This window comes from Protopterus annectens, chromosome 10.part0 (assembly GCF_019279795.1).
Source record: "Protopterus annectens isolate FY-2018-M chromosome 10.part0, PAN1.0, whole genome shotgun sequence".
NCBI classification, from domain to species: domain Eukaryota; kingdom Metazoa; phylum Chordata; order Ceratodontiformes; family Protopteridae; genus Protopterus; species Protopterus annectens.
In genome coordinates this window covers 276,859,356-276,885,440 of record NC_056744.1, presented here as the reverse complement: position 1 = coordinate 276,885,440, position 26,085 = coordinate 276,859,356, and the positions used below count along the sequence as shown (strand labels likewise).

Genomic DNA, 26,085 nt, shown 5'->3' with positions numbered 1-26,085 from the left:
ACCTAGTAACTCTTCTCCCATCAGTAAGAATGCAAAACTACCCCTAAGCAAATATTAAACCCTGCTATAACTTAGCTTCAACATGCCTTATCCTCTCTAGGCCTTACACTACCCAGCTGTACTAAACTTAAAATTGCCTAGTGAATGCAAAATAAACGTGCTCAACATACCATCTAACAGACATCAACCCAGCCTCCCCAGCAAAGTAGGTAAGCTCCAAATTCAAGTACATGATAACCAGAACCAAAGCATGTCCCAAAAGCATGCAACTCCCTTAACCACCACCAATACTGCTTCCTCTGCCTATAAGTTAACTTTAAGTCACTGCATATAATCCCTGCATATAGTCACTGCATAAAATCCCAGTCCAGGTTAGGCAGAGTCCCTAATTGACTCTTTTTAAGAGGAATCTTGATGAGTGGATGGGAGATCGTAGGTTTACCCCGGGTATCACTTCTGTGTCACTGTTAGACAGAGGCACAGTATACTAACCTCGAAAAAGGGCATAGCAAAATAAATTTAAAATGGGTGGCGAAAGCCAAACACATTCTGGCTAGGCTTATAAATGCCCTAGGGCAGATAGCCTAGTATGAACCTATGAACCTATGAACCTATAAGTTAACTTTAAGTCATCTTTGAACACCCTGCCCCAAATCCGACATATCAAGTTAAGTACTTACTAGAGTAGGCTTAGCAACCATTACCTCTTGAGAGCACTGATACAATCCACCAACTAATGGTCCCCTGTGCTTCACATCTGTCACAATTCTTCAATGATTCCTAGAAAATCACAATGTTATGAAAAATGGCCAAAATATGAGGCAAAATCTGAACATTCCACAAAACCTGTACAGATGAAAGGTATGACTCAGAATGCCTGCTTCCTCCAACCAAGGTCCCCCCTCCACGACCACAGAGCAAGCTGTCACCCTACCAATCCTCCATCTTTCTGTTCTGCTCATGACCCGACACATTCTTAAATCACCTTCATTCTTGCTGCTTCAAGTACCGGAATCCGAAAACAAAACCAAACATCTATGTACCCATTTGCGCATTCAATCACATGTGTTCAATATCACTGCTAACTTTAGTTGACTAACAGGGTCTTGAATGGTCCTAAAGTATGAAGTAAAATTTTGACCATTGCAACCCTTCTGAACTATGACTATGTACAGCACTAGCTATAATAGTGCACAGCAACCATACCTCTCAACCTCTTCGAAAGAACCAAGTAACAAAGGTATAAATACAGGAAAGCCCAACAGCAACACCCACCCTCTGAGAAATACTGTAAGAAAGGTTTCAGTCCTACCATTAAAGGAACCTGTGCAACATTATTTAAAGATTGAAATCCTCTGATTTACCATCCAGACAAATCCTCACCCCCCCCTTGGCACCCCGTGAACAGAAAATCCTCAGAAGTCAGCAAGGCATGCTTTTCCACCACTGATTCCAGACGTATTTCAACAATGCTACAGATACCATTGTGTATGGAAAAAGATATATAGGTTGCAGTTTGAAATCACGAATCAAAAACACCTCCTGCCTCATGCATAATATATGCAATTGTGAAAAAGTAGCAAGCCATTTAGTCTGCCAGTTTCAGAAATACCAAAAAGGAAAATACAGACAACACAATGCTTGCCTGTCTGCTCGTAAATATGATGGGTGACAGTGTTGCATAGGATTGCCCTTATAAGTGATACACAACTGAGTGTAAATGTCTCAAGAAACAATGTTCTTACACTGACAAGTAATTTATCTGTCACAGTGCCTCCCTTCACCAGCAATTTTCTCTAAGTTATACTGAGACCAGACCAATGCAAACTACTAGTTCTGAGCAGCACATCAGTGCAACAGAGCTCTGCCTCGGTGTCCTAGCCCTGCTAATGACGAACTACAATTTGCACAGCTTTGCAGAAAGATGAATTGCCATTTTTTTTTCATGAAGCCTGAGAGCTGCATGCCGTACCCAGCATTGTCAAATGATTGTATTCAGATCATCTATTAATATTTTAAACACAGATTTTCGGCCTATGTTCAGTCTGACAACATATTAGGAAGTTCATAATATTCATTCTGTATTTCCACCCTGAATGTGATGTTTCCTTGCCTGCTATTGTAAAATAATCCTACAAGTTGAAGTTATACAGTGGCAGCGACACAGTGCAGATGTTGCACCCTAACATGAATGTTTTAAAGTCATGTCAAAGCTAATTGCTAAAGTCATCCACGTGGATTTACTAGATTCATTACGCTTTATCAGCAGGGCTGCCCCTTCTATACATAGTAAGAGAGATGAGATGCATGAAACTCCTCCATCCCTCGAGAACACCAAAATAAAACTCCAAGTCGCCAAAATGTAAAACAAACAAAATTTATTAGGTTTAAGCTTCTCCCAAGCTTTTCGTCGGTTACAATACACCAACTTCCTCAGAAAACTCCTAAGAAAAATAAAAGCGGAAACAACGTCACTCGATCACTACCCTTTAAATACCCGCACATCTTATCTATAGAAGAATATACAAAATATCATTGAACACATATAAAAACTCCTCAAAAACATTATATTAATCGGAAAAGAACCTGATTGATTAAAAACATATAAAAATAATAGATGTTACTTATTTGATGAGCCAGCATGTTGTTAAATTTAGTGAATGTAAATGATGGAATTTTAATGTCACATCATGCAATGAATGCAATAAATCAGAATAAAAATAAAAGTGAAAATAAACAATCAATAACCCCTGGGTACTTTACTCATATGATGCTACTACCGAATACAAAACAACTGCTACCGAAAGCTACTGTGCAATCAAATATGTTATTGTATGTATATTTATAATTAAAACTATTATCTATATTTTACTTGTGGTTGTATGCCATAATGAAAATCAATAGGTATAATAAATACTATCTAGTTAAACTCTTAAGTTTCAATATACATGATATAGATAATCTGTCATTGATGCCTGGATAATGGCACACATCCAGTCTAAGTTGCCAAATCAATTCTCTCCCGTCAAGGATTAATGAATCAGCTCCCCCCCTGCCATCCGATCGATACATATCGAAACAGATCGATTCTATACATAGCCCATTTACAATGGGAGTTTGTTATACAAACAATTATACCACTCACAATACAGCAGCAGCTTATAGAATATTTATTTATGAAAGCATACCACAGCGGTAACCTGTCTGTCAACAACATCCCAGCTCTCATAATCCCCACAGGAAAATTCACCGCTGTTCCCCACTACCACAGGACGATGACCGAGAGTCTCCCTTTTTTTTTTTAATTTCATTGATCATTTTTTTCTCTTTTTGCTCACTCCCAGAAAAGCAAATTTGCATGAAGTGAACTGCCAACAGAACAGGGAAAAACATGGGATCAGCACGCCAAATGGTGCAACATATGCCTGGATAGTCAACGGAATCTACGAAGGTCACAATCTTCAGACACACACTGCCACCATGCATGCATGGCAACCACAGTCAGACTGTTCTGCCCAAAGCCCGGGAAAATCACCTGTGGCTTCATTATAGCAAAAGAGAAACCATGAACCATCCAGACCACACAACCTTTATTAAATGCATAACATGTGTCAAAAAACATTGCACTGCTTTAAAAGGCCTGTTAACATCTACACACTAGTTGGAGGAACCGTGTCAAGGAAACAACCATACCAACCCACAGCTCAGCCGCAGTCAGCTGCCATACATTACCTTTACAGCTACCTCTAGGCTCCCCTGCACATGCGCCAAGGACAACCATGTTTCTGAGCCCACAAAACCCGCCATCATCCGGTACATCAAGCAAACAAAAGGAAAGCCCGCGAAATAGCAAACCATCTAGGTGAGCAACCAAACCACCAGGGAAAACCCGCAAAACTGTGAACCAACAAAACAGCCGCAAGACACATCCATGAAGATCCTATCTGCAACTCCCAATAGGGAAAACAGGATCCTCTTCCGCTATTTTTTTTTTTTAAAGTACCAAGCAGCTATTTCATCTCTCACACTAGCGGCCCCTCCCACAGAGCCTGCTGCATTCTCCCTAAAGTTCACATCCCAAAACATTCATGCCTACCTCATTTCAAGCCTGCACTTCATGTAGACAACCAACAAATCCCTATGTCAATTAAATGCAGCAAGCATAATACCCCTCAAATTACCAATTCTCACCCACCATTTTTTATTTATTTATTTATTTTTATTTATTTATTTTTTTTATTTACATTACTACCTTACTCACCTCAAACCTGCAAATTCTCCACCTCACCATCAACCCCACCGCTCTAAGGCCTACCAGACCACTCTTCCCTTCAGGTCGTCATGGACAAGAGCCTGCTGTAGCAAGTTCATGCCAAAATGTGATTACTTACCCAGCTACACTCATCTCAGTCCCTTAAGCACCTCCCACCCTTATCTCATTTCCTTCCAATCAACCCTCCCACTGTTAAACCCTTTTACCTCCACAACCCATTGAACTCCCATTAATATCAACCTAACACCACCTTGAAGATGTCTCAGGACAACTTGGCTTGTGCCAAGCCTCATTTGTTGACTCTACAGTTTACATTGCAGAACAGTCTGTTATAATCCATTACTTCTTTTAAATGACTGCCTCCTACATAATGTACGTGGGTAGGTTTGCATAGTACAGTTGTACAGTAATTCCTTTAATGGCTACTTATGTGTTGCAAGTACAGAAAAATGTTTTCTTACAAACCTAACATGCTATACTTCAAGGATATCACTGTAAGCAATGTGACAACACACAGTCATGACTGTATAGTTTTGTTGTTCGAATCCCACCACAGACATTGGCCAGAATGAATATTATTACACAGACATGACTAATTTACAGGAAATGTGTAATGAATGATATTGTTCACTCATTTATGTTTTGGAGGTTACCAATTCACAATGCACAATGCATTTTGTATATCTTATGTACAATGTGATGTAAATGTATATAGCAACCTATGTGTAGTACACACAGTAGAAATTGTGATCTTCTTATAAGTGTAATGTAATATACATACAACTTCTCATCTGGCTAATATATGTATGTACATGTCCAAACACCTACACACATAGGAATATATATTGATCTATGCATATCTGCCTCTGCACATGTATGTATACATTTAATTGTATACATGCATATGTACATACAGAAATTTTTCAACATTGAGGTATCATTCATCACATGTATATACAAATTATTATTGATAATGGCATAACACCAGAATAAGTTCAGCATACAATAGGTGTGTACAGATGGTTAGGTATGTCTGCACATTTAGACAGTATCATCTTAGACTGGCACATCTGATAGTGTGTGCAATGTTTCCCCTGCATGTTCATAGCTGTAAGCTGTTTGGCTTCCATAAATTCATGCAAAGAAAGAGAAGATGGTTTAGCTATGCAGGTAGGGTTTTGGTTTGTTCTTTGAACACTGGTAACAGTTGAAGGTTTGAATCTAGGTTACTCACAGTACTCTATGTGAAATATCAATAACTGAATATGCAAAATATGGTATGGCAATGCTTGCTAAAATGTACTTATGATTTTTCACTGTAGTTTTTGTACATAGCAGTCATTATGCACTGAGCTTAAGCAATCATTTTGCTGCTGTTGGAATACATCATTTTTTTTCTGTTTGCAGCTGCTGAAGATCATTCCAGAAATAGAATCTTGTGCATAGAGTGTATGCACAGGATTGAGAAGCAGCAGAAGGATAGAGGTATGTGTTATGACTTTCCTCCTTTATGTGACCAGAAATAGTATTAACGTCTTTAAATCTTCAAAACAACAAAAGGCAAAGAACATGGTCTCGAGATCACCTGTTAAAAATTCAGCTTTATTAGCACTTTCATTCACAATCCACTGGTGAACTTGGATTGTGGATGAAAGCACTAATAAAGTTGAAATTTTTAACAGCTGATCTCATGACCATGATCTTTGCTTTTGTTGTTTTAGTAGTTTATTTTTGGTATTTTCATTGGTTTGCAGTCTTTAAATCTTTAGGTGTAGAAGTGTAGTTTTATGACACTCAGGCAGGTTAATCTTATTTCTGATATCCCATAATGTATCTGTAAGGTGCGTGTAATACACACAAATTTATTGTGAATAAAATTGTTTTACATTATTTTCAGTGGAATGTAGTGCCATGTATTATCAACAGCTTGTTGTTGTTACAGTAAGCTTACTTGCAGTTTGTTGATGAAGCCCAACAGACATTTGTGTTCAGCTGACATATTGGTTTGGTTTTACATGTGTGCTGCATGAACTGTTACTATTATTTGTACTCCATTTAGTAGCAAACTTTTAAGTATAGTAGTGCTTCTCACTGGACTGTGCATAGCCTGCTTATCATATTATTAAATGGGTGTCTGATGGCTCAATATTTTTATTGTTCTTGGCAGACCTTTATTGGCATGTGCTTTTTAAGTTACATTTCTTCTGCATCTCTGTATACCTGGACAGTGATGGTTTATTAAACACATTTCAAACCATCTCCTGTTATTCATGTACCCCAAGCCATGCCTAGATTTATTTTATGTCTGAGGTGTTGAACGCTATCTGCATGATCATTATTATGTCGTTTTAATTGTGCAAGTATGTAAGTAGGCATAAAAGACTTAAGTAGTGACAGGGAAACATTTGTTGATGGTCAGCTATATATGTGTATCATATGCATCATTTTTAGATATTACCTGCTGTCCATGTGCTTGTAACTGTGTTCAGTTTTTCATCAGCTTTCAACTACCATTCCAATTATATACTGCTGTGATGTCACCCGTTAACCATGTTGCATATACATTTTTGTAATGCTGTCACCATGGTGTTTTCCATATTTAAATCTGTACAGACTAGACACAATTGTGCAGACATCCCATATTGCTGTCATGCTTTTCTGTCATACTTCATAATATATACTGCACATATCAGGTCATATGCGGCTTTATCTTACTGCTGCAGTATGACACATTAACAAATGACACGTGTTGTCATTACTATTTACATAATGAAGACATGCTGTTATTACTGCGTACATTGCTCTGCATTAGCTGGGATGTTACTTGTTTGAACTGCATATATGTGTGTGTATTCCTGTTGTTATGTCTGATACACTTTGGCCTGTATGTGACAGATATGACTGTTGCTGTTCGTGTAATGTGAGTAGGTCAAAATTTTTCTAATTGTGTTGTTCCTGCTTATACGTATGAGGGATGACAGCAGCTCAGATGATATATTATTCCCATTCTTATCACATAACACAGTGAGGTCAGTCAAGCGTGTTTATTTGCAAACACTATGCTTGTGCATGTGTTGCTGACATTTGTGCATTGATATCTGCTGTCTTAAATCATTTAGCATGATATGCCCATGATTTTGTGACTTATGCAACATTTTTGGGTCATGTTGTCCCACTGTTGCAATGACTTTGCATGTACCATGTGCTGCCAATTATTGTGCCATGTTGTTGTTGTTGTACAGTGACCGGTACCCATGAATATGTACCCTTCACATACTGCATTCGCATTCACTGTCCCCTTAGTGAATATGTGGAGGTGATGCTTTGTTTATTCATGATTTCTTCATTTGTTAATATCTTGCTTATGGCACTAGCCAGTCCTTTTGAAACTATCTTATATTAGAACATGTAGATGTGGGTTAGCACACATGTCCATGCATTTGCCTTTGTAGTACATATCCAGTGATTTAAATGGATGCACATGTGGATGGCCATAATATGATCAACACACAACCACCCTTCTAATATGTAACTTGTTAAATGCAGTTATTCCATTTTGTTGTGCTGTACTTGTGTGCACTGTTCTGTCCATTGATTAGTCCTAAGCATGCATGCTGATTTTAAATCAATAATGGTGATTGTGCCACCTATTGTTAATGTTTGCATGACAGTATATATGGGTGTGTGATATGCAAAACTACTTTTGTTGTGTATCCATGTCATCTGCTTTTTTATTTTTTAATTTTTGCACATTATTGTGTTATTTGTGTCATTTGTACACAGACATGCTTATAGGCATCCCCAATGCCCTCTGCATGTATCAGATGTTGGCCATTTGCTTCAATGTATCTCGTGAGGACTTGCTGTCCATGTTGCTTTGTGGACCCATGCATGTGTACCTGTGTCTCGTTAGCTATGGTTATCCTGCTTTATTCTGTGCCTACTTTCTCTTGTTGGCATTTCCTCACAGCAGAGGGTCTATGTTGTCCATCGCTTTTTACCCTTATAGCTTTGCCCAACTTGTTTTACATCTATATGACATATGATATGTTATGTTTATGTTTACCTTCCTGAAAAATATTATCATTGCATTGTAAGTGTATTGGTACAATATGACCTTATGCTACCATGTTGGATATCATGCACATGTAAGGCATATGCAAACAAAATGGTGGCAATTGTGCAGATTCCATCCATGTATATCTTACACTTGTGTGTTGTGGATCACCCAGAGATTCTAAGCCTCCTGCCTATTCACAGGCGTACATTCCTTAGCTTTCATTAATCGTATATGTATCACCATTTACAAAATATTCTATGTCATTGCTGTGGGTATGTGTGATGAGCTTTCTTTCTGTTTGGCTTATGTAATATTGTATACCTGAACATCCACATGTGTTGCCTCTGACATGGCATGAGTCTTTCACATATGGATCCCATTTCTCCTGTCTTTGTCATGTATATACTACTTTATTTACTACATAACCGCATTAATCTTTTGCTGTGGTACTACTGTTTGATACTGCGCTTACTTGTTTGCTTTTCACATGCAGTTTTGGAGGTTTTTGTCTGTTCCTGCACTTTCTGGCCTGCATTTGCACACCCCAGATGCTGCCTGTCTTACTCTGCAGCCTGGTGGATGACTGGATTCAATAGCCATTGTATACTGCAACGACGGCACTTCTCATTTAGTGGTCTCTAACACACACCCCTACCATCGCTCATACTCATTCTGGTATGACTGTCACACAGTTTTCAACATCTCAGCAATGATTTGTGCCTTTGTACATATTTGTTTTTTGCATTGCATCATGGCTGGTAAAATTCCCTATCCCGCTTGTCATTTTTCCTTCAGCCATGTTGCATGGTCTGTATGTGTGCTGCCTGTGTACCTTACGTATCCATTATGTATATTTCCAACCTTTCCAATTCATAACGTGTCCTATATTTTCTTTTATTATTTTAATTTGTTCTGCCATTTTTTCAGCTTTACAATACAGAATGTTAGTTTCTAACCTATGAATTAAATAAACTGCAAAATATTCATAAACAATTATTTGGCAGGCAATACAAGGGGATAAAACTACTGTGGCAAGGCTAGCCACCCAGCGGAGTAAACCTTGGCTCGAGATGATTGTCACTGTTGAAAGTGACACCCCAACCTCTCGTGCAAAATGGGAAAAAGGGGTTGAGGGCAGATGGATGGATGGATGGATGGATGGATGGATGGATGGATGGATGGATTGATGGAATTCCAAGTCTACGGTTTCTTTAATCATAGCACAGTAATCTTTTTCTGCTTAATGCTTCTTCATTTACTATTTCTAACAGCAAGTTTCCATAAAAGAAATAAAAATCAGCTTTTATAAGGGCTTGTCAGTTCAGAGATTGCCATATACCATTCCCTTGTAAAACATCCATACAAGGTCAGATTATATTCTCAGAAAGTACTTTACTCACATTTGCATGGGCTGAGCAACCTATTTAAAAACATACTTTTTCAGTACGCATCTGCAGAAACAGAAACTTAGCTGATAACCAGGAAGGGCAAATTTATTTTATGTTATCTTTATTTTTATTTATTTAACATTTGTTTACTGGGAAAGTCTGACTGGGACAGAGCCCATTTTTAGTGGAGGCCTGGAGATAAAAGCTCCATAGGTAAATTACATACAATTACAAACGTATAAGAAAAACAGATTACATTTTCACAGAGACATACTGCAGTGTAGTAACAAAGTTTCACATACAGGTTTAACAATTATGTTCATTGTACAGAAGCATACAGTGATCAGCTGTTTTAAAGTGGACATGCCCAAAGGTTGATTATTTATGTCAGGCATTTAATCAGGAGATGGGAAGAGAAAGAGCAGGATAGACAGATATAGTAGTGTGAGAGAGATAGGCTGTTTTAGTTGAGAAGAAGGGGGTGAGGAGGACAATATGTAAGACAGTAAGTTTAGTTACAATTGATAGAGTTAGTTTGGTTATAGGGTAGTGAGATTACTAATGGGAAAGAGAATTAGGTTTAATCAGTAGTGCATGGGAGTAGCCATTTTTTAGTGAGGAAGTACTTAAGCAGTTTTTAAATTGAGATAGGTTGGAAGTAGCTATGATAGGATGTGGAATAGCATTCCAAACTGTAAAGAGGTAGTTGGAATAAAGAGAGTCACCAGTGGTGGCATTGTTAGATTTGGCTACATGGAGTAGGGATTTACTGGAGGACCGGAGAACTCGGGTGTTGGTGTCAGATATAAGCAATTGATGAAGAGCAGGAGTTTGTCCTGGCTAATGGATCAGTCTGTGGGCAGTAAAAAGCTGGGTGTAAGTCAGGTAACGAGGAAGTTCAAGCCAGTTTAAAGCAGAGCAGTGATGAGACCTGTGTGAGGAGTCGGTGGCAAATTTAGCAATTTTATTATAGCAGGCTTCTAATTTGGTCAAATCAGATTTCCTTTGATTAGTTAGGATGGAGGAGGTATACAGAAGGGTAGATAATAGGTGAGTTTTGGTAATTGCCTATCTTGTAGTGCTAGTGAGGAAGGGCTTGAGTCTATATAGGGCACCTAGTTTTATGTGTGTCTTTTTGATAGACTGGGATAGACATATGTTATATTTTAGGTTATTGTCTATTATGACACCTAGTAGTATGGTTTGCCCTAAGGTCAACATTATCGTATTATTTGAAGAGCATAATTGGAATGGAGATGTGAGATCACATTATTTACTGGGGTGAAAGAGCATGAGTTTAGTTTTGGCTGGGTTCAGGATTAGTTATGAGTTTGATAACCATGTTTCAACTGCTAGGAAGGACTATTGTGTTCTCATTTCCAGTTCTTTTATGGTAGGTGCAGAACAGATGACAGCGGAGTCATCAGCATATTAGACTATAGAGGCTAAAGGAGTTGCTGTGTGAAGCCTGTTGGTGAATATATTGAAAAGTTGAGGGCCTAGGATAGATCCTTGGGGATCCCCCATATAAACGGGTAAAAGGAAAGAAAGTTCATATAGCTATTTGACATCTTTTTGTCAATTAGTTAGCTAACTAAGGAACCATCTGCATGATAAATGGCTGAATTTTAGGGTGGAGAGTTTGTTTAGTAATTTCTGATGATAGACAGTGTCAAATGCTTTGGAAAGATCTAAGAATATGGAGAGTACCAGATTCCCATCATTTCTGCATTGTTTGATAGTATTGGTGAAGCTGAGCAGGGCAGTTGTGGTACAATGATTGGCCTACATCCATGCTGTGTGCTAGAATGTAGGTTATTAGATAAGAGGCAGTTGAAAAGTTGCATATGAATTCACTTTTCAATGTCTTTGGATAGAGGGGGTGTAATTGGAGAATTCAGTCAAGCTGCCACCTTTGCTCAAAGGGATTATGTGGGATATTTTCCAGGTTTGAGAAACATATTGTTTAGACTGATGAGCATGGAGACTGGGTAGGAGGTGGCATCTGCTGCTACTTTAAAGTATTCAGAGGGTAGGCTATCAGCTGCAAGGGTTGTAGGCTTTACTTTGGAGATTAGTTTTTTAATGGTGTATGTTTGTACAGGTTTGAAATTGAAGGAGTTAGGTTCATCTAAGGATATAGTTCGGATAGTTGGAGGAACATTACATTGAGTCTTAGTAATAGAGTGTATAGTGTTTGTAAAGAAGGAGTTGAATTGTGCAGCTATGCTATCTTTATTGTTAGTGGTTGCGGGGGTAGGGGTGGAGGAATGTCCTGGATGAAGGAGTTTGTTTATGGCACACCATATTTTTTTTTATGATTATTGTGGTGCCTTTGCTGTATAATAGTATAATATGATTTTTTGTCTAGTTTGACTTGGGCTTTACCTATATTATGGAGCTGGTTGTAGTGTTCTAGGTTGAGCTGATTTTTATTGGTGTGTCACAGTGTCCAGGCTTTATCTCTTAGTTTGAGTAAATTTTTACTATCTTTTAATAGCCAAGGTGCAAAGTTTAATTTTACTCTCATAGTTCTACACGGGGCTAGTCTGTTTAGTGTTTCAAGCAAGGTAGCGTTAAAATAGTCCACGCCAGCATCTAGTGGTAAGCTTTTAAGTGGGACCAGTTGCAATTTTGCAAGATGGAATTAAAGTTTTCATTATTGAATTTTCTTACTGCAAATTTGGCAGTAAGTAATATTTCTGTGGGGAATGGAGTTGGTGTCTAATTAAATATATAGGGAGATGGTCACTAATGCTATCAGGGAGGCAACCTGATTGGTAGGGTAGGGCAGATTTGTTAGTTAGAATCCATTCTAAAATAGAGTGCTTTTTGGTAACCTTGTCTATTCTAGTTGTTTGAATGACCTGGGAGAACCCGTTAGTCAGTGGGGTTATCTGAATCATATGAGTATCAGTCAGTATTAAAGTCACCCATCATGATGGTTTCTTGTGGGAATGTTATTGATATCCAGTGTATAAAATCCTTAAGTTAGGGTTATTGCCAGGAGCAATGCAAGTACCTTTTATGGTTAGATATTTATTGGAGTTTAATTTGAGTTTGCTAACTAGTACCTCAGTGTTATTCAAACCAGGCATGCTTGGTTCTGTAGGTTCTACTTTTATGTTTTTTTATACAGTAAGGCTATGGCTCCACTGTGCTTGTTTTTTTCTGTCACATCTATGCATATTATAGCCTGGGTGGGTGGGGTTTCATTGTTGGTGATCTAAGGTGTTAGCCAGGTTTCTGTTAGAATTATAATATCAGGGGAGTAAACAGATAGGCTGGCATGCAGTTTGTGAGTTTTACTTAGTATGCTCCTGACATTCATGTTAAAGCGTAGGTGGTTTGAGCTGCTGTGAGGAGGTATAATGTTATTGTTAGGAGGTAAAGTAGTGTGGTCGGAGGAATTTTGCTGAGCAGTTTTCTGACCTGGGTTAGGGTGTATAACTCCACAGAGCTTTAGATTTATGGAGAAGTGTAAAATACATTTGGAGAGCTTATATATGAGTCTGGTATAGTAGAGAGAGGTTTGAGATTTTGGATGAAGTAGAAGAAATGTATTTTGAAAGTATCCTATGTAAGTTGTGTTGTATAGGTTGGGAGCTATTACAGGATAAAGAGGTAATGGGTGGTGGGGCTGAAGTGTTATATCTGTAGGAGGGGAGAAGATGTTGTGGAGCTGACCTTGATAAGAAGCTTGGTCATAGGATTGCATTATGATAGTACAAAAAAAGGTGTCTAGGATTAGTGTTTGAAATGTTTGATATAGAGAGATTGCATTTTATGTCTTAGGAGGGAGGTGATTTAGTAGAAGTAAAAGTAAGGTGAGGTGATTTAGGAAAGACTTATAGCCAGGTTTGGAATGACAGAGAAAGAAATCAGAGGAATAGTGAGTTGCAGGAGGTGATATAAATAATATATGTATAGAGAAGTGGAATTTTTAATTCATGAGTTTATGTTAGGAAGTTTGTATAGTATCAGTTGGGTTGGGAGTAATATAGGCTAAAATATGGAAGAGTAAAGGTAGGTAATTGTGGAGCAGTGAAGAGGGAGATGGATTGGCTATTTACTGTGTTTTACAGAGAAGTAAGATGTGTTGTAGGGAGTAGTTGCAGTTTAATTGGATAAGGAGGCAAACAAGGAGGAAACAGTGCTGTAGTGTATGACCAGTGGATGATGTTATGTGTTGAAGTGGCTGTGGAAAAGCTTGGCTGTTATGGGACTGGTTGAAAGAGAGGGGGAGTGGTTATCTAGATGTAAGTTTAGATGTAGATGGAATGGGTGGGATTTGGGGGAATGGTAGGGGAGTAAAGTGAGCCCGAGCATAGCGAGGGCAAACAGAGTGGTTGAACCTAGCCAGAGAGATGGCCTTGCCTCCAGAAATAATCAGAAAGCCTATTCCCTGCAGGATAGTGGTAAGCAACATACACTTTGACCAGCTATGGTTCACACTGTTTGTATTTGTTCTGGAAAAAATTACATAACAAATCCTAAAGTTTAGGAGAGTAAGAATTTAAGAAAAGACAGTAAGAACTTTAAGCAACCAATCAAAGTACACCCTTCTGTCCTAAATGAGTAGTACCTGGTAAGGAAATTATACTGTTGTCTGTCACCCAAGATAATAGTAAAAATATCAGAGCGTAGACAAATAACTAACATTTTCTCATTAATGTCAGAATACTGAGAAACAATAAAGGCAGCTAGATTTGCTGGTAGAAGTAGAGGGGCGCCCAGGGATACCATCCCTGCAAGGTGTGCATGCCACTAACACTTAATTTTCCCGGAAGAAAATGCTATTTAATTATACTTTTCTATTTAAAATATAATTTTCTATCGGATGGGAGGACTAGGACATACATTCAGTCAGGATAAATTATCCATGCTTACCATTTTGATTCACAGTTAGCTGGTGGGATTTAGTCAGCAACTTAGGTGAAGTTGGGAACAACCCATTGAGGTGGGGAGCATCTAGACAGACTGAATGCAAAGGCAGAAAAGTTAACAGCAAGTCAGTATTAAGTGAAGTTAATATAAGTGATGAAGTATTCTTAATAGCTCACTAATATGTAGGCAAAGATGTATTAATGTAGGCCCACTAGATATGTAATGCAACACAATCCATTAAAGTAAAACATTCAGGTAATTCATTCCAGTAATTGTCCTAGTATAAAAGTAATCTAAACATTCACTATTATCATATAGTCAGCATAAAATAGTAAAAAGTGAAACTTACAGCTGTTCTTATCAACGTGGTATGCACACTGCATATAGATGGGAGAGGGGTTATTGCAGCTGATCAGAGTTTTAAAAATGGTGCCTGTTGAGTGACCTAGCTTAATAGCTTTCCAGTGGAAGTTAGTGGTGGCAGGGTGATGGAGGTAGCTACCTGCAAAATGGAGAGATTGTGGTAATTACAATTTAGTATGTGAACCTGACCAGGGAGATGGTCTTGCCTCCAGAAATAATCAAGAATCCTATTCACAACAGGATAGTGGTATGCAACACACACTTAAACCAGCTATGATTCATGCTGTTTGGATTTGTTTGGGAAAAAGGACATAATGAAACCTAAAGTTTAGGAGAGTAAGAATTTAAGTAAGCACCGAAAGAACTCTGAGTAACCAGTCAAAGTACATCTTTTGGTCCTAAATGGGTAGCACCTGGTAAGGAAATGATATTGCTGTCAGTTACCTGAGATAATGGTGAAAATATCATTGGGTGGCCAAATAACGAATCTTTTCTCATTACTGTCGTTGGAATGCTGAGAAACAGTTAAGGCAGCTAGATTTGCTGGTAGAAGGAGAAAGGAGCCTAGTGGCACTGTCCCAGCAAGGTGTGCATGCCACTAACACTTAATTTTACCCAGAAAAAGACACTATTTAATTATACTTTTCTATTTAAAATATTCTTTTCTGTTGGATGGAAGTATAAGGTTATACTTTCAATGAGGATGAATTGTCCATGCTTATAGTTTCATTTCACAGTTAGCTGGTGGGATTTCGACAGCAACTTAGGTGAAGTGGGGGACAGCATGTTGAGGTGAGGAGTTTCTAGACAGAAGCTGTTCTTACAAATGTGGCATGCACATCATACACAGACAGGAGAGGGGTTATTGCAACTAATTAGAGTTTTAAAAAACAAATGAATGTTATCATGCAATAATTAAGCAATGATTAATGTTTCTTGTGTACTTGTCTGCTTATAGCAAATTAATTTGTTGTGACATTATTTTAATTGATTGTGTTTATTATTTTACTTATTTTTGCCTTACAATAATTGGCTGTTCATGATGCAGATAGTTTTATTCTGTTATTACAACAGCCACATTTTTGACCAATAATCAATTATAAGGACTGCATTTTCAAGATGGGTTATCTTTTCAGCCAACATTTTATATTGGTCATGGTCATATGATTTAATTTACTTGACGCTGGCTGTAAGGTAGAATGTAGAAACTACCACATTCATTTCGAAAGTGCATCATGTCACAGTGTCAGGATATCCTCTGCAGAGTAGGTCATGCAAAAAAGGTGAAGTTCGGATCATATCAATGTTAACAATGTCATATGTTTTCAAGAATGCCTGTGGTATGCGATGTGTAACATAGACTGCCTACCAGTTATTCGAACTACACACTTTGGTGCACTCATTACTTTTATTATGCTATTGTCATGTATGGTCATTTGGGTAACTGATTTCAAGTGCTTAAAATAATGCAACACTTACTATATGAATTAAAATTCCTGGAATTGAGACTTATGAAAACAATAATCTATATCTGCTAAGATTAACCATTGAACAGCCATGATAATACCCCATTTCTATGCTAAGAATTCCCTGCATTCTTTTATAGGAAAATATTCATTTCAATAGCATTCATTCTGAAAATGTCAACCATTATACATTTTCACTGTACAGCTTTTAAACAGTAATCAGACATCAGATAGCGGTGTTAATGTTTTACAATATTTTCTAATAATGTCTAAGTAAAGTACCTTGCTTTTGATTTATCCAGAACGCAATCTTACCTTTTCAAGAGGTACAAATTTGTTACTGCCACAGTCTTTCCTTTTACATAAGTAGGTGGGTGGCTGTCTAGTGTAGTGTATCTAGCTGAGGTAGAAAATGGCAAATTTGGATAGTGTTAGTGCTACTTTACCAAAGACAAATAGTACATATTCTCATGACTTTTTCACTCAATGCAGCAGAGGGGCCCCTAACTGCAACTTGCGAAGAACCTCTGTTTTACTCAGAGAGCCTTTTATAATGCAGATTCACAGACTGGTTTAGTATCTATCCATCTTACTCTGATCTAGTCAGCCGGCATGAGTAGCTGTTGAAATTTTAGGCACTGCAACTTTGTCTTTCAGAAAAGAAGAGATAAAACTGCAAAGTGGGGAGAGACAAAATAAGCCTGCATGTATGGTACCTTTAATTACCCCCCTTCCCTATTCTTAGAGGGAGGTAAAGTACCAGGGGTGTGAGGTTCTAAGAGTATCCTTGTCGCCTTGCAAAATCCCTTCAACAGAGTAACAGCATGTTTTTAAGATTCAATGATGTCATATTATATCAAACCACAGGTTATTTCTGGACTTGTCAGACATACTTTTGGGTTTTGTAAAGAGGAGCCAATCATTTTGTCTTCTCGTAGGCAAGACATATCTAATGAATTTATTACTAGGAACTACTACCAGGTATCTCCCAGATATGCCAGTGCCCAGCATTGAATCATAACTGTGTGGTATGTTTCCTGAATTCTGTTTTAACCGCACTGTTTTCTTTGAATTTTCACTTTCAAATCTGGCAAAAGCAAGTCAAACGTTAATCTTACTTTTCTTGATGTAAGTACTTCTACCTGAGATAATCCTGGAATGATTCTGTAAATGAAAAAGACAATAGTTTTATACAATAGGCTAATAACAGCAACAAAGCCCCTTCCAAGACCAGCCAGGCTTCCAAAATATATTCAGCAAGTTTTTTTTGATGCCCTCGAGGTTATTTGTAGGTGTATATCTGAATGGTTATAGGTTCATAGTTTAGTACTAGGTTAATTGCCCTTATGTCCGATTTTAAGTATAGCCAAATACCCCATATGAGAATCAAACTATGCACCTTGTGTGTTTAAGGTAAGCACCTTAATGATTATGCCTTCTTCTTTGCAGAATATTTCACCTCAGATGGGACTCAAACCACAATCCCTGGCTTAGGAAGACAATGCCTTATCCATTAGGTACTGGGGCCTAAAATCCATTGAAATTCCATGACTGGATATCAAAACCAGCATGTGGCAGTGAAGGCACCAAATACTAACCACTAGACCACCAGATTAAAGAATAGAGCATTGTTGATCAAGTATTTATAGGTTACCCCTATCCATTAGAGATATAGGTGCCAGACCAGGGGTGAATTTCTAATTTCCCATCCACTGATCCAGTTTATGTTTGAATATGGTTAGAGAAGATGCCTGCTTCTCCTGAAAACAGAATGTTCCAGAAAAAAGGAATTCTCTGTCACTTATCTGGTCATCTGACAAGCCTTACTTCAGGTGCAGGCAATATTATGTCTCTGGACCAGGTAATTCTGACGCTATTTGTTTTGCAGATATTCAAAAAGTCCATCAGAGCAAGATCCAAGGATGCCTACTATGTCAACATAGATCACTCCTCAACAATCTGTAGGAGACATAGTAGAGGGATATGGCTTTGCTATGTTCATCACAGGATATATTGTTTATGCTTTGGATACTTTCTGTGAAATTCCTCACAGAAAGAATACATGTTGTTTACTCCATGTATTCTTTTTGTGAGGAAACTTTGTGGATGTTCCAGTTGCTGCATATCCCTGTTCAGATCCATACGTAAGGGTGCACTGTAGTTAATGCTGGGTCTGATAATGGTAGAATACAATGAAACAATGACTTCTTTGGATCTGTATACCATATCCTTGTGTATAAGTTGAGCAACATAAAATGACTTCCTAAGTGCCTTAAAAACATGTTGGTCAAAAGCCAGGTTACTGGCTATATACATCCTCAAATCCCTGATTACTCTATCAACTCATAGGGGTGTGATCGCTGACTATTGTGTATAATCTTAGGGGTGTGATCCCTGACTACTGTGTTTACTCTTAAGGGTGCGATCAATGACTATTGTGTTTACTCTTAGGGGTGTGAACCTTGAATAATGTGTCTAATCTTAATGGTGCGATCTCTGACTACACTGTTTACTCTTAGGGCTGTGATACATGACTACTTTGTTTATTCCTACAGGAGTGACCCCTGAATACAGTGCTTGCTATAGGGATGTGATTTTTGACTACTGTGTCTATTCTTAGGGGCGTGATCCCTGACTACTTTGTCTAATCTAAGGGGTGTGATCCGTGACTACTGTGTATAATCTTAGGGCTACGATCCCTGACTACTGTGTCTACTCTTAGGGGTGTGATACCTGACTACAGTGTCTAATCTGAAGGATGTGATCCCAGACTACTGAGTCTAATCTTAGGGTATGATCCCTGACTAAATGAGATACTAACATTCCTAGAATACTGTGTATGAGACAACTTTATCTTTGGTTTTCCATGGCTCCATGTGAAGCAGTAGAATTGCAGCATGCAATCTCATCCAGTACGAATGTTTGCCTATCAACAGCAGAATATTATTTCCAATAAGTGGCCCAGCACAGGAGGCATGCAGTTTTCAGTCTAGATCATGACTTCTCGGTCTATCTCTATAGATGTAAGGACACGTTCAGTGGTCATTTACAGTCTGCGTGTCACATATCCTTACTACTTTTTCTTCTTCTTTATCTATGCCATCCCACCATACATTTCATCTGGATGATTAGTTCATTCTGAACAATGAGGAATGAGGCTGGCACATTTTCAATATTAGACAGCAACATTCCAGAGAAAGTGTGGTTCTTGGACTTGGACCACCCTCTGCACACACACACACACACACACACACACACACACACACACACACACACACACACACACACACACACATATCAACACGCAACACAGGCATCCTCATGGACACACACACGCACGCACATGCACACACACACACACACACACACACACACACACACATATCAACACGCAACACAGGCATCCTCATGGATACACACACACACACACACACACACACACACACACACACACACACACACACACACACACACACACACACACACAAACACACACACACACACACACACACACACACACACACACACACACACACACACACACACACACACACACACACACGCACACACACATACACACACACACACACACACAAACACACACATATACACACGCAACACAGGCATCCTCATGCACATGCACACACACACACACACACACACACACACACACACACACACACACACACACACACACACACACACACACATACAAAATAAATGCATACATTACTAACTACCATTGAACAGTAATACTAAGGCAAGTATGTCCACCAGGGATCTACTTTAAAAATCAAATATCAAAACCCTGATGTTTATTTTTGCAATACTGAAAATACCAAAATCTCATATGCCTGAACACTAAAGCTTTCCCAGGATAAGTAAACACTTCTCCAAACTTAAATACACACCAAAGTAATTAAAACCCACCCAGGTGGGGTGCTGCACCCCTCATACCCTCCCCAATATATATATATATATATATATATATATATATATATATATATATATATATATATATATTTATATACACACCAACTCTGAGAGTGCACTACAGTGGAGGAAAGCACATATTGGGCAAGTGTTTACTTACTCTGGGAAAGCTTCAGCATTTGGGTATGTGAGGCTTCAGTATTTTCACTCTTGTGAAAATGAACATCGGTTTTCTGATCTTCAATTTTTAAAAGTAGATCCGTCCAACACTGTAGGCTTATGTGAAATGCATAACCCATTTAGTAAACCATTACCAATGTATTTTCCTCTTCTCTTAACAATTTTATATTCATATACTCTCAGTAAAATTTCCCAAAATTCAACTGTTAGAGAATCATTTTGCAGAACAAGTGTTTTTTTTCATAGTGAGTAGTGTGATCAACAATTTATGAGGTGAACAGACACTTAAAACCTAAACCACACATCATTATGAAACCATTGGATTCAGAAATTATTAATGACCTTTCTTAGCCAAGATGTGAGTAGCTCTGCTTAGCAAACATCTGTTAATATGACATTACAGCAAGATGCTCCCTCACTATCATCAAACATCCTATATGGAAGCACAGCTCCTATCTCTCAAGGTAAAGCACAGCAGGAGAAATAAATGCTATATTGGCTAATATTAAATGAGTACATCAGCAAACTCTAGCAAAGCCTTAAACTTTTTAAAATTCCGTCCCATGATCTCACTTCTTTTGCATAGCTTTACATAAAATGTTGCCAACATTTTACCAAGATTGTAAGGTTTAATAAGATCCCATTTTAATTATTGAATATCCCTAATGATTTCACTTCAGTAACATTAGTAAAAGATGGAGATTCTACAGTAACGTTTTCTTTAGTCTCTACAGGTCGCAATCCATATGCATCTACTACATGTCTTAAATATTGTGGTTTCTTATTGAAAATACATCATTTATTCACTAATAGACTCAGGTAAGATGTATTTTCTTGACCTATCTAAGATTTTTGATACTGTTCATCATCACCTTCTAATAGTGAAACTCACAGACCTTGGATTATCCCTTTCCACCATCAGCTGTTTTTCCAGTTATCTCCCTAATAGGCAACAGATAGACAGATGGCTAGACTCCTTCTCTGATTTTCAAAATATCTCAACTAAAGTTCCTCAAGGATCTATTCTTGGCCCCCTCTTATTCAACATTTTTACTAATGACCTATATACTGCTACACAATACAGTAATACGGTATGCTGATGATTCCATAGTCATTTGTTCATCTGATTCCATGCCACATCTTCAACAAATTATCCAAACTGCATTCACTTCCATTGAGACCTGGTTTTCTAATAATCATCTATTTTTGATCCCACTAAAACTAAACTTATGTTCCTAACCCTCAAAATATACTCTTTACATAAAAAACAATTTACTATTCTCTCTCTGAACAACACCACAATAGAGCATGTCTCTCGTACAAAACTACTAGGCATCATTATTGATGAACATTTTAAGTTTGACCTGCACATACATAATAACATTAAGAAAACTCACCAGAAACTGGGGACTCTCTTTTGTCACAAAAACTTCCTAGGTACTCTCACTAAACACACTCTAGCTACTACCTACCTTTCTGCCCTCTCTCTTATATGGAGCCCCATTTTTCAACACTCTACAAACCTGCCTAAAATCAAAACTCAAATCTTGCTACAAATATAACAAAATTGCAAAGTTTGCCACCAATGCAAAGTACTCCTCTCATCACTGCATAGCCGTCCACAAATTTAATTGGTTTGAACTTCCACTTTACCTTACCTTCATTCAGCTAATCACAGCACATAAAATCATTCATAGACCCATGGTCTGTCCAGCCTAAATTTTATCTTCTACTCCTACATTCCAAGCAGATCTCTTAGGTCAGAAAATAAACAGTTTCTACAAAAACATTGTCCAATGAAATCAGTAGGACAAAATCTATATTTCTGCTCTATAGCTAAAGTCTGGAACACCCTCCCCTTATCCTTATGAGCTAACCACATTCACACATCATTCAAGTGAGCACTTAAGGAACACTTATCTAAATCTTGGATATGCTCTTGCTCAACTCCAGGATAATTTCTAGCCATTTCAGCACCCCTTCACCTTCTTTCTCTTCTACGATAAACTCTGTCTTCCTTTATCATCTTACTTTTCCCTCTTATTCTTTTTTTCTCTCCTCCTCTATTTTATCTTGTCCACTTCAGTTCTGTCTTACTCTTACTCCACTTCTATTTATCCATTTTCAGCCTGTTACCTTCCCTTTTTTTCTTTTCTAAACTATAAGCTACTTAACTTTTTTTTCCTTCTTATGTCTACCATAAATTATTTATGGCATAACTAGCATAGATACTATATGTTAAGTAAAACATTCTGTAATTATCATAGTACATAATCTTTTCTTATTTTTGTGCAGTTGTCTTTACTGTATTTTCAATAGTAACTGTTACTGAAAGGCCATGTCTAAACTCCAACTTATTTTTACTTTGTTCTACTGTATACTAGGGGAATTTCTCCCCGGGCCTCCACTGAAAATGGGTTCTTTGTGGCCTGGTTGGACTTTCTCGGTAAACAAATGTCAATAAATAAATCAGTCAATAATTTGTTTTAAGACACAAGTCTGCATCATTCTTTTCAATACTTTGTTTATGTTCTTCAGATCTTTGAGTTTTGCGGGTATTTTTCTCATTAGCCATAGTAATTGGACTCAACCATAAGCCACAGATTGTAATTCTGTTAACTATAGCAGATACTGATTACAACTCTAGGGACTATGTGAAGAGAGACATGATGGAGTCCTCAGAATATATCTCTCAAGGCTTGTATCAACCCAGCCCTTAGCAGCATTTTACCGCACCAAGAATGATGATGTAATAAGAACACAGCATTACTGATTTCAACAAATGGCTTAGCGTCTGATGTCATTCAAAGGGGTTTCAAGCTCTCTCTCTCTCTCTATATATATATATATATATATATATATATATATATATATATTTCAGCCTGGGAAGAAATTAAGAAATGGCACACAGTCCCAACTGCATGCCAAGGATGGCTTGCACATCTTCCCCCAAGGCTTTGTATATCAGCTATATCGTTGTCCACCCCTATTTAGACATTTTAGGTAATGCCAGTCTTTCTTCTACAGCTTTCGACATAAGTCAACAGAATCCTGATAAAATGAAGGTATTGCTGTTCAACACTAGGATCGTTAGCAAAAAACTCCACTCCATACCCTGGAAAACATCATCAAAAAGACCTGGTTTAAGGCCATTGAAAAGCAGCACATCAGTGCAGAATTTCAATGTCTCTTGCATGTTCAGGCCCAATACATTAGAAGAAGACAGTAAAGGCAGTGGGGCTCCATATTCTTATCAAGGCACCTTATCTCCAAACTAATGAGACATGATACTGTCCTAGAACTCTTCCACTTCCCAACTACTATTATCAAAATCACTTATCACATCAGGGCTAACTATAGCACCTCTGCTATCCACACCTCCTACCTAACTAGTATGCAGCGTCTGTGTATTAAATGAAAAAAATATTCTTCTTGAAAACTGGAACTATCCAACAGTAATAATAATAAGGTATGAAAATAATAATAATGTATAAATTATAATGCCCTTTTCAGTCTGCACCTGTCCAAAAACTTGTCTCAACTGGAATGACCACAATACTTTCTCAATGAAAAACAAAATCAAGAGCCTAAATTGTAAAAACTATACAGACTCTCTCAAAGCTTTGTCTTTCTTCACAGTATCATGCAGGCTACAGAGAATTAAGTTCTGTCCAGCATGCAGAACTTCAGGAGACCCTATTCTGTCAGATCTGTAACACATTCACAATCCCTATGATATAGTAAACATCCACTCAAGAGATCTCAGTCTCTTTGTATCACAAACAATACTGCATCCATGGAATCAGATTCCACTCTTCATGGCAAAATGCTTCTCTTACTTTTTTCAAATGTATTTTATGAATGGATAGGTAACCACAAATACACCCCTGGTTTACTGACCCTGTACCTCATGGATAGGGTAAACATGTATATCTCCCCACATATTTATTTACTTATTTAAAGACATTTGTTCTTCAGGAAAGTCCTACTAGGTAATAGATATTAATTTTCACAGAGGTCCAGGGAGAAAATCCGCAAAGAGTTAAAGCTAACATCAAATAAAACACCAGTACTAATATAATTTGAAAAGCATATATACATACAGTTTGATAGTGGAATACATAGGGTACAATAAATCACAAAGAAACACCAGTGGTGTAAAAATAAACTGAAGTAAAAAACTGATGATTAAATATGACAATTACTATATACAAAAGTGTTAGAAGTATAGTCTACTATAGTAGAAAAATAAAAATAAAAAAGATAAACATCCACCCTAAGAGTGGGGCAAGGTTAGGTGTTGAAAGGTATGGACAGATAGCATGATGAGAGATTAGATTAGTAAGAATGTAAAGTATTTGTTAATGTAGATCATGCAGGTGAGGTGGGTGGGAAGAAACATGAATTAGTGCGAAATTCTTAGTTCCGCCTATCTCTAGGTTATTCATATACAAAATAAAAGGGCTGAAATCTACCATGGGAAAGTAAGGCTAGATATTTTAACATTGTCACAGATTCAGTAGCCTATCAAGACCCTGTGACACTCCAAAAGATAAATATTAGTATGCAGACATTCCTTTACGAGTATTTATAGTGAAGCATTTTTGAATTGTAGAAAAAAATGTTTGTCGACAAGCATGACTTATATGCAACTTAGTAAATTTCTGACACGTAGTCATCAATGGGAGCACATCTTTAATTGAGGTCTACTGTACAATTCCATATGTACTACACAACAGTTATAATCTTCACACAACCAAGGTAGGATCTCTGTAGCAGTAAATCATAATATTTGTTTAACCACTTTTCTTTCAAGATTCAACCAGCTTTTTTGCAAGATGTAAACTAAGTGCATCTGTAACATGTGCTAAATATATGGTTCCAACTCATTTACTTGAATAATCATTTACCTGAAACCCAAATGCTCAAATCCATTTGCCTGAAAACTCATGTGACACTGCCATCCCATCTATCTGGAATTTTGTAAATAATCATATGTCATTTGTGAATATTAATGTGATTCATATGCTTGTCTTACAAATGTAAGAGAACTATATGTTGTGTGTATATTAATCTACTTCTGCAGAAGTGTGTGCTGAACTCTATGTTATACACTGAGCTTCAAGAATGTAACCACAGTGTACCCAACTGGAAAAGAACAGAAATGTATACCTATGCAAATTTATGTTTTAATAGTTGAAGTTGGAACATGCAGAGTTAACTTGCAAAACTTCAAGAAAATAAGTGGAAATTGTTTTACAATGTGCTAAAAAGTTAGTTAATGCAGCAAGAAGACAAGATGTCTAGAGCTAGAGGTTTTCCTATTGTCTTGAAACAGAAATACTAGGTTTAAAATGTAAAGTGTTTTTATTGCTCTGTGACTTCCTATCAGCTGCACACTTGAGAGATAAGTATTTTTGATACAGAGATGTTGGTTTCTTTTAGCCTGGGAACTGAAGGCAGGTGACAAAGAGTGATGTCATCCAGCTGACCTATCAGTAATGTTTTGATATTAATTTGGGAACTCTCTCAGAG

The 26,085-nt window shown here is 37.6% G+C and overlaps 1 protein-coding gene across 5 annotated transcripts in view; it reads left to right on the top strand.

The window, feature by feature from the left end:
- Positions 1–26,085, top strand: part of LOC122813046 (inward rectifier potassium channel 16-like) — a 1,081,538-nt gene that overhangs the window by 943,270 nt on the left and 112,183 nt on the right. For all 5 annotated transcript variants that reach the window (XM_044085157.1, XM_044085154.1, XM_044085155.1 and 2 more), the window contains one exon: positions 5,681–5,758. In XM_044085157.1, coding sequence (XP_043941092.1) covers positions 5,725–5,758 — 34 coding nt within the window. In that variant the 5' untranslated portion in view covers positions 5,681–5,724. The remainder of the gene's footprint in view (positions 1–5,680; positions 5,759–26,085) is intronic.